Here is a 9593-nt window from a genome sequence, read left to right as displayed (position 1 = left end):
CTGTATGAAGTTCAGTTTCTAAATATTAATTTTATTTCCCAAGGGAAAAAAAATACAAACCTACCTGACCCTATTTGGAAAAAGTGATCGCCGCCTCCCCGAGTCAAGAAATCACAGAAACTAGAGGGTAGGTTACAAAATCCCAAGAATTGACACAATATAATCCCACAGTTCTAAGAAATTCCCTAGACATGAGACAAAAATTCAATCATTCTGGACAAGGTTATAATACCATTTCCAAGGCTGGAAAAATGTGAAATTTTTGGAAGTTGGCCAGCCTGTTGCATCTGACATAAAAATGGGACAGCATTTGATCAAATAAAAATGTCAACAAAGCATTGTGATGGCAGTGTGATGGTTTGGGGCTGCTTTGCTTATTCAGGACCAGGACAACTTGCTGGGATGGAAAGAGAAAAATAAAGTTTTGGTGTTGCCAAGTCTAAATTTGGATTTAAATCTGTTTGAGATGCTGTGCTGTGACTTTAAACATGCAGTTCATGCAGAATCCTTCCACTATGCCTGAGCTGAAACAATTTCACAACAAGGAGTGGTCTAAAATTCCTCCACAAAGCTTGAGAAAGACTGATCACTACTTATCACAAACATTTGATTTCAGATATTTCTGCCACATGTGGTACAACTCACTTTTTGCTTCAGGGGCAATTACTTTTTCCATATATAGGGTCAGGTTTGTAAGCTCCCTCACCCCAGTAAATAAAAGCATTATTACTGCATTTTATATGTTTGGGTTGTCTCTGTGTGATATTGATATTTGTTTGAGGAAATGAAACCTTTAAGAGTGAAATATCCAAAAAAATAAATAAATCACAGATGTCAGGAAAGGGACAAATACTTTTTCACAGCATTGTAGATGATATAATTTCACATTATAATACTACTTATTCAAATGTCAAAAAATAATGTTGTGCCACGCAATTGCATTTTAGTGTTCATAGAAAATGTAATCGTAGAACCATGTTCTGATCACACATCCTAAATCATGTAAAACTCAGTGACAGACTGCAGCGATACTGATGGATTTTTTATGATTCCTGCAGAGAAGCCATATATTTCCTTCGTATCTCATAGTCATCTGCTGGCCTGTTGTAGGCTTTCCAGACTGGCTCTCCAACAAACAGCCGCATTGCCTTAGTGTAATTCTAAAGGCAAAGAAAAAAGTCAGTATATCTGTAGGTTCACTCTACAACAGTAAAGAAACATCTTAAACTAAATTTCAAATTATTCACCCTCAAATATGGAGCAGAAACATTAACTCATCAATGGTCAAAAAGTTCAGTTTCAGCTGTGGGACATACCGACTCGTCCAGAGTGAAGCGGTGGTAGATTCCGGCTGGCAGAGTAATCAGATCCCCCTTCTTCATAGCAATTCTTATCCAGCGGTCCTCTTTGTCCCGGACATCGAAGTAGGCCTGGCCATCAAGGATGTAGCGAATCTCATCGTCCAGATGCAAGTGTTCCTCGAAGAACATCTTTAACTGATAAGAGAAATTGGTTTTCTGTTTCATTATCCGACATCACAACAGAACGCTAGTTTGTGGAACAAACACAAACTTCAAACCTCAATTGAACCCGTTATTAAGATTTCAGGATACCTTTTCCTCATAGTTTGGGAGTGTATTCTTCTCAATGGTGATGATATCCATGTAGGAGTATCCTCGCTCTTTCCTGATGTGCTGCAGTTCTGGGTCTGTTTCATAGAGGTCAGCATTCAGCTGCCAAAAAAAACGTACAGTACTGTACTGTGTTGTTTCTTAGCTACTGTAAGGTATCTGATCACAGGTATGTTGGTTATAAATACACGACTCGCAAAAAGTTGGATATTTGAGGCTTTCAAGTTAAATGGCATTAAGCCTGCTTGTAAAGGAAACTGCGTTTATTCTGACACTTCAACCGGAAGTGTAGAATATGATTAGAAACTTCTTTTGAATTTTTGGCTCGGGAGACGCCTCAGTCTTTAATTCTGGAGTCGTGAATTTCTCGCCTGATGCAGAGGTTTTTTTTTTGTTTTTTGTTTTTTTGTTTACGGTCAAGTACTCAATCGCTAAAAATGGAAATATGGGGCTTTCTGGTTTAATGCATTAGGCTCACTTAGAAGAAAGCTGCCATTTATTCTGATACTTAACCCGGAAGTGTAAAACGGCATCAGAAACATAAGTTGTTTTTTTTTTGTCTTTTTACCACTGGAGACTCCTCAGTATTTCATTATGCAGTCGTGAATTTATCGCCTGATGCAGTTATTTTTTTTTAAGTGTTGTCTACGGTCAAGTACTCAATCGCTAAAACTGGAAATAGGGGGCTTTCTGGTTAAATGCGTTAAGCCCACTTGGAAAGGAAAGTGCATTTTATTCTGATACTTTAGCAGGAAGTGTAAAACGGTATCAGAAACAGAAAAGTTTTTTGTCTTTTACCACTAAAGACTCCTCAGTGTTTTATTATGCAGTCTGAGTTTCTCGCCTGATGGCGGTTCGAAAAAAAAAACGTGCCCTCTAAGGTCTAGTACTTAATCTTGAAATCGTTTTGCAGAAACCACAATCCTACAAAGGTGCAGCCCCTTCATTGTAAACTATTCTCGACCAAAGAGTATGTGATATGTGGAAGCATATGCCTGGAATTAGTGCGGTAAACAAAAAAATTACCTTCCAGTGAAACACGCCAAGGTGTTTTAATTTCTCCAACGAAACGGGTTGATTCGGGTCGAGCCTGTGCGGCTTTCTTTGGTCTTCGTCAGAGTTGTCCATGTACCAGGCTTCCATAATCGCCGTTTACAACTCACCAAGCAAAGTTGAGCTAAAATGTTGAACCACAATGGCGCAACATGGTGCGTTCACTTACCCTCCAAATTCTAAGCACCGTATCGGTGCGTTCAATACACTCGGTTTGAAAAACACTAACCACCATTTTATGTTACGTACTATGTATGACTAGCAATCATTGCTTCAATCTGAAACGAGAAAGGAAAAAAAAATCAGTATCGCAGATTAATGAAAACAACCGACGAGGATGGGATTCGAACCCACGCGTGCAGAGCACAATGGATTAGCAGTCCATCGCCTTAACCACTCGGCCACCTCGTCCGCTGTGCCTGGTAGGTCGTAATATAATAATGTAGACAACCATTTACCACAGTGTTCAACGTTAAATTCCACGTGTTATATTTTCTTCCCAGGGTGTAAATTTATTTCAAGTGTTCATTTTGTCATTATTTTTTAAATTTCTTTCAATGCTCAAGGTCTTAGAGGCAATATTAAACTAAAAGCTATACGCTACATCTCAATGAAGACCTTTGTTGCATATCAGAAACGCATTCTGCTCTAAATGATGTTAACGTTTGGAGATCTCAATGGGGGAAGTCGTGTCCATCTCATGGAAAACATATATCAGCTGGAACTTTAATTCGAAACAGAGATTTTCAACAGTTGATCCGAATGATCACTTTGTCCTACTGATTTTTTTTTCAATGAACACATGTTTTTGTTCACTTTTGCTTATAATAACAAAAATGAAAAGTTGGCATTATTACATATGCCACAGGCAAAATTTGACACTTTTTTAAGTATGTATGCTAGAGACTGACCGATATCGTCTTTTCAGTACTGATACCGATTATTAGTACCTAATTAGAGGAGGCTGATGGCCGATATATGGAGCCGATATTCATTTGCAGTAAAAGTGCAAAAATTGATGTAAAAAATGTGAATAATGCAAACAAGAACTTACTTAACATAGAAAGAACATAGAACTGCCTAAAGCATGTTTATTGAACCATACAAATAGAAAATAATAGCTCAAAGCCGGAAATGGAAATGCATCTACAATGCTATCAAAGTATTGTTTTCAAGTTTGAACTGCTATTTAACTCTGCAGTATTCTGTTAGTAATATCCATCCATCCAATTTCTATAAATATAATGTTGGGACTTAATATGTAGGCATGTTCACTCTGTTAAAGAGAGGATATGTTGCAGTTGGTAGACAATTAAAAAAAACAAAGAAAATTTTCATGCATAGGTCTCAAACTCCAGTCCTCAAGGGCCACAATCCTGCATGTTTTCGATGCTTCTGTCATTAGCGCACCTGATTCCAATTATTAGCTCATCAGCAAGCGCTGCAAGATCTTGTAAATTATAGTAATCATTTGAATCAGGTGTATTAAGGAGAGCAGCATGAAAAACATGCAGGTTTGCAGCCCTCGAGGACTGGAGTTTGAGTACTACGGTTTCATTATACCACCATATACCTGCGCCTTATAGTCCAGAGCGGCTTATCCGTAGCAAAAGATGATATTTTGCTTAATTTTTGCTGCTGCGGCTTATATACCGGCGCGGCTTATAGCAAAATGTCATAGTCAACTTCTTTTGTATTGGTCAATGATGGTCATCTTTTCCCCACACAAGTATTATAGTTGCAATAACATGTCACAAAGCTATCTGTCACAAAGCGATCTGTCACAAAGCCATCGGTCCAGCCACTCATTGCCCAACACATCTCACCGACTCACCCCTCCTGCCAATCAGCCCTGAACAGCATCGGCTGCCACCGATCCACCACCCAGTATAAAGCCAGATCGTCTCCATGCGTCCAGCAGAGCCTTCCAGCAATACTTCCGACCAGATTATCCGTCCTGCCGAAATAAGGCCCCTGCCCGAGGTCCCGTACTATCCGCCTCCTCTCGGATCCGTCTGCCTGCCGCGTCCCCTCTTCCCCGACCCAGAGAGCCCCGCCACCATAGTCCGTCCTCATCTGCCTTCGCCCCCGCAAGTACCATTCAGCAAATAAACATTCTGTCCTTACCTTCACTTACCTGCGTGAGCTTTTGGGTCCTCCATCGCCGAGCCGTGACATAAAGATAATAGAGACGAATCTAAAACCTAACATATTGAGAGATGGCTTGATAATATATTTTTGGATTGTCAAATACTGAACGAAGATGGTCAGTTGTTTACATCTGAATGGTTTTGTGCAAATTATGGTATTCCTGTTACACCTCATGCATATTCTGTTATATTAGAAGCAATGCCAGGAGGTTCTCCAAGGTTACTCATTTCTGCACCGAACGGAAGAAATTCTAACATACCAAACGTTAATCCAAATCAGTTGTTTATTATCTTTTGGATAGATTGGAATGATTTTATCTATTCTAAAATTGAACCCTTAGTAATAATACATCTCAAACATGTTCTGTTTGGACTATCACATGCTGATAAACTAGTAAATAAACTAAAAAAAACTAAAATAGTATATGTGTTGTCAACTTATCTTATTTTTTTTAGTTTCATGTTCAAAAGTATTAAATAAAGTTGATGTATCTGGATCATAAGACAACAACAGTTCCTTTCATGTGTTTGACACATCATGAATAAAAGGAAGCAGCTAGGTTAGCCTGGGTTTAGCTCACTAATCACCCTTCAAACATGTTTTCTTTCATTCAATTCGGAAGCCAATAAAGCTTGAAACTTTACCAGTAGTTATAATGGCTATTGTTACGTAAGCATAAATGTTGATAGTCTTTTTTTCTGCGTAGACTAGCTACTCTACATAAAATACTTTTCTGGTTGTTGAACATGTCCGCTGTGTTAAACTAATGCATATCAAATTCAAAAAGTGACAACACACAAAGTTGACAATGGTTTTTTTTGTTGTTGTTTTTTTCAAAATTTTACTGACACTAATTAGATTTGGGTATCCAATTGACACCAGAAATAACATGTAGTTTTAAAATTGGGTTATTATACTTGACTACTCAGCATATATCAGTAACAGTGCATCACTCAAATAACTTTATTAAACATGTACAGTATTACTGTATTTAAAATGATTTAAATGTAGGGTTTTGTTTTATAAGTTAAGGAGTTTTTTTCATTTAAATGGTAGACATGGAAATATTTAATTTAGATACATAATCTACTTTTAGTTGTATGATCACTTAAAAAAACTCAAACATACCAGTATGTTTTGACGGCGCAAGATTTTATAACTTGACTTACGACTTCCTTAAACCAAGCTTGAACTTGTTTCAATCCACTCGAAATTTGGCTGGCGACTCCAAATTATGATGGTTAACACTGCAGAAGGTCTCATTTTGTCCCGTCCTAAAATGCAAGTCAAAACTGGATACTGAGGTCCAAACTAAATAAATCGACTCATTACAATACTTTAATTCTCTCTGTAGTGTGCATGGGCATGCATTTTATGGCAAAAGATAGAGCAACCACATATTTAGTTAAAAAAAAAAAACGACCTATATTTGTAAAATTTGATTTGAGAATCAGATCCACCCCAAGATTTTTTCATCATGTGCCCTGCAAGCAAATCATGTGAGAAAAGAGGTGACAGTTTATGGCTACCTCACCATAAGCAGCCTGCTCACAATGTACTGAGCATCTGACGGTTCCTGAGAGGAACGTCATCAAAATGGCAGCCAAAGCCATTTAAGATCCAGGGAATTCATGGACTGCAGGAACGTGGGATTATGGGTACATTGAATGGGGAAACTTGTTAGAATTCTTAAAATATTTTCTAAAGCCCTTCCTGACCCTTTTCAGACACCTTGCACACACAAATACACATTTGGGGTTTGTGTATAAACAAATGTGAATACGAACAGTAAAATCGTACAAGTGTTTAAAATACTTTCCTTTTTGGGTACTTGGAATTTCCCACCCGCAATTTCATCTTATCAAAACTGTCAACCCTATCAAGATAGTACTTTTATTGCTGAACCACTTAACCAAATGTTCAGATACTTACATCTGTCAAATCAGTAAGCGCAAATAAGAAGGCAAAACACAGCAAGAGGGGATGAAACATTTATTTTACCCTTATTAAAAGTTACAATAAAACCATTAACATCTTCAAACGATAGCAAAATAAAGAACCAAAAACATTGGCCAAAACATATTTACAGAGAAAGGTTTTGCAGATAAAAAGCTCACATTTTTGTACACAACCCCAACCCCCTGTATCATAAACTCTGAAATGTGAACACCGCAATGATCAAGAAGCTTGAATGGGGATTTTTAGCTTGAAAAGAATCCAAATGCACAAAGACACGTATCTTTTCCCACATCTCCTCAATTTGTTTTCTATACATGGCAAAATACTTGAAATTTGTGGGCAAAACGTAGGAATGTATAGTTCTAAAAATTAAGATCATTTGAAAGGTTTTATGCATCCATAAGTCATTTTGAATAGAGGAGATGGTATGCCCTGCAGCGATGGCAATCTTAAGATCCCAAAAATGAGGCAAAAATAAAAATGTTATAGGGCTGCCATGCTGTAGGTTGCCTCTCCACGAATTGGGGCGCGGGGGTAAGTCAGAACTATATTCCTGATTCGCTCCACATCCAGTTCAGTTACCTTCTCCACATGCGCTCCCTGTGTGTACCGTAAGAGGGAGACACTTTCAATTTGAGGGCCCGGTTGAGATTCCGTCTGTCAAGAACTGATAAAAACAAAAGGCAAGTGAACTGGTGTTTGAATCAGCAAATGTGATATATCCTTTGTCTTCTTTTGTAGTTTTGTTGTATAACTTTTAAGAACGTGGCATGAGTCTTTCTTATATATATTTATATACTTTAATCTTGGAAAATTAGTTCAGATGCCGGGTTGCAGTCACTCTGCGCTAGCGTCGCCCTCGGGGGCCGCGGGTGTCGTTTCCTCTGCGGGGGCAGGGGCAGCTGGGGCCTCATCAGCCGGGGCGGCCTCTGTGGCTGGGGCGGCCTCCTCGGCGTCCTTGGTCTCCCCAACTGGCGCGGCGGCGGCCTCGCCCTCCTTGGCCTCGGCGGCTGGCGTCTCGTCTTTGGCTTCCTTGGCCGTGTGGCCGTTTTCCTCTGGCTTCTCCTCGCCTGCGGGGGAGGTGGCCTCCTCCTTGGCCTCCTCGCTGCCCTTCTTGCTTTTCTTCAGTGAGATTCCCTTGAACTTGAAGGAGTTCTTCAGGGAGAATTTCTTCTTCTTCTTGCCATCCTTAGGGGCTTCACCCTCTGTCTTGGCGGCCTCGCCGTCCGCCGCGGGAGCAGGCTCAATGGCGTCCCCGGCACCGGCCTCACCATCCTTTGCCGGTTCGGCTGTGCCGTTGCCGTCTGCAGCAGCCACATCACCGTCAGGCTTGGCGGACACATCCCCATTAGTCTTGACGTGGCCGTTTTCCTACACAACAAGAGGGCTTGTCAGCGAATAAGATAGGAGTAACTAATGTGGCAGCGGCTGAAATGACCATGACTAGATACAAGAGATGTAAATCGTTGATCTGTTTTAAAACCGCGGGTGGTTTGATTTTTTTGCATTATTTTAATCCGCCGCGCGGTGGCAGTAGCGCTGCGTCTGCTACCAAGCTTGCGAGAACAAAGGAATCCCCTCGTCACAACTGCTCTCGCCATCATCTTTTATGGCTTTAATTCGTGTCTATTGCGTCAGTTCTGAGTAAAAAAAAAAAAAAAAATCAAGGCCAGTTTCTTATGGTCGATCATAATTCGACATTGTATACATTAATATGTTCCGCGTCTTCAAATTCCCTGAAATTGCACCCAATTTTATTCAAACGTAAAACCTGCCGAGGCTTAGTGAGCAGGCGCGTATCCGTGCTTTTGTCTGCAACGCTGCAAAATGTGCCTTCAGCAGAGCGTATATGCATCCTTTCCCTTGCGCATCTTTAGACTCGAGTGAAAATTGATTCCCACAATTGAAGCCAAATCATAGGATAACGCCTGGTTTGAATAACTCTACACATTTAGTTAAAATGTACTACTTAAAAACGCGTTTTTGGGGGTGAATTTCCCTCGTGGAACCTGCAGCCGAAATGAACAAAGGCACGCCCGGTGCTCGCAAGTGAGAATCGCATTTTAAACGCGACAATCCAATTTCGATCATTTGATGACTATATAATTGTGATTTCTGAGGTTTCCAATGTATTGTAGACGGTAGCTGAGCAACAGCTTGGTCCCGCCGCACCGAGCACGCCGGTAGTGGGCGTTGGGTGCCATGTGACTCCCAGCCGGTGCCGAACGCCTCGGTTTGCTGCAAATGTACTCACCTGGCCGTTGGCTTTGGCGGCAGCGGGGTCGGCGGCGGCGGCATTCCCCTCGACAGCTACATCTCCCTTTGACATGTGGGCTCCCATTTTTTTAAATTACCGTTGGATGCTCTGAAAGACGCAAAAAATAAATCGAAAAAGAAAAACTTTGTGTTTTTTCTTTCCCCTTTCAGATTGATAATTCCAGTTCTTAGATGAGTGAGAAGACGCCGAGGAGTGAAGAATCCTTCCTTCGCCCAGACTACACAGACACCGAGAGCGTCCTCCCTTTCCCAATTAGAACTGTGCAACCCACGGCGGCTGAGGACAAATTAAAGGATGTAAGAGAGAAGACTGAGAGTATTTCAACCGCGCCTCAAAAATCGACTCGAGTCCCCTCCCATGGGCGTGTCAGCAGGGCCGTATCCAATGTGATGCCGGGAGGGGGGTGGGGGCCCAATTCAACCCTCCAACAGCATGCCACTTGGCAACATCGCTTTGAAGCCGTCTGGCGTGAGGACTTTTATGATAAGGTCACTTGTTGAATTTGATCAAGTTTTCAATAT

At 40.8% G+C, this 9593-nt stretch overlaps 2 protein-coding genes, 1 long non-coding RNA gene and 1 other non-coding gene across 4 annotated transcripts; 1 reads left to right on the top strand and 3 right to left on the bottom strand.

Moving 5' to 3' along the window:
• Nucleotides 1–10: 10 nt before the first annotated feature.
• On the bottom strand, nucleotides 11–2935 carry adi1 (acireductone dioxygenase 1). The gene is made up of 4 exons (XM_088432574.1): nucleotides 2658–2935; nucleotides 1614–1733; nucleotides 1317–1496; nucleotides 11–1160 (listed from the first exon to the last, which is right to left on the bottom strand). Exons 1-4 carry the CDS (start codon nucleotides 2772–2774, stop codon nucleotides 1044–1046), a joined length of 534 nt encoding a protein of 177 aa, XP_088288700.1. The 5' UTR covers nucleotides 2775–2935; the 3' UTR covers nucleotides 11–1043.
• Nucleotides 2936–3013: 78 nt separating this feature from the next.
• trnas-gcu (transfer RNA serine (anticodon GCU)) lies at nucleotides 3014–3095 on the bottom strand. The gene has a single exon. It is a non-coding gene; the product is annotated as a tRNA-Ser (tRNA).
• A 3717-nt stretch (nucleotides 3096–6812) lies between these two features.
• marcksl1a (MARCKS-like 1a) lies at nucleotides 6813–9377 on the bottom strand. Its single transcript, XM_088432573.1, has 2 exons — nucleotides 9049–9377; nucleotides 6813–8165 (listed from the first exon to the last, which is right to left on the bottom strand). Exons 1-2 carry the CDS (start codon nucleotides 9133–9135, stop codon nucleotides 7632–7634), a joined length of 621 nt encoding a protein of 206 aa, XP_088288699.1. The 5' UTR covers nucleotides 9136–9377; the 3' UTR covers nucleotides 6813–7631.
• Nucleotides 8225–9364, top strand: LOC148413116 (uncharacterized). The gene is made up of 2 exons (XR_015867736.1): nucleotides 8225–8843; nucleotides 8933–9364. It is a non-coding gene; the product is annotated as an uncharacterized LOC148413116 (long non-coding RNA).
• Nucleotides 9378–9593: the final 216 nt, after the last annotated feature.

The sequence above is a fragment of the Hippichthys cyanospilos genome, chromosome 14 (genome assembly GCF_059441005.1).
Source record: "Hippichthys cyanospilos isolate Australia breed blue-spotted pipefish chromosome 14, RoL_Hcya_1.0, whole genome shotgun sequence".
Taxonomy (NCBI): Eukaryota; Metazoa; Chordata; class Actinopteri; order Syngnathiformes; family Syngnathidae; genus Hippichthys; species Hippichthys cyanospilos.
Note: the sequence above shows the minus strand (reverse complement) of the source record. Positions and strands in the feature narration are given on the sequence as shown.

Bases quoted from the DNA above. Each gene is read 5' to 3' on its own strand.
- adi1 (XM_088432574.1), bottom strand. From the start codon at position 2,774: ATGGAAGCCTGGTACATGGACAACTCTGACGAAGACCAAAGAAAGCCG. The intron at 1,497-1,613 runs GTATCCTGAAAT...TTCTCTTATCAG, and splicing joins TCCCAAACTATGAGGAAAAG to TTAAAGATGTTCTTCGAGGA. The intron at 1,161-1,316 runs GTATGTCCCACA...CTTTGCCTTTAG, and splicing joins GCTTCACTCTGGACGAGTCG to AATTACACTAAGGCAATGCG.
- marcksl1a (XM_088432573.1), bottom strand. From the start codon at position 9,135: ATGGGAGCCCACATGTCAAAGGGAGATGTAGCTGTCGAGGGGAATGCC. The intron at 8,166-9,048 runs GTGAGTACATTT...CTTGTTGTGTAG, and splicing joins CCGCCAAAGCCAACGGCCAG to GAAAACGGCCACGTCAAGAC.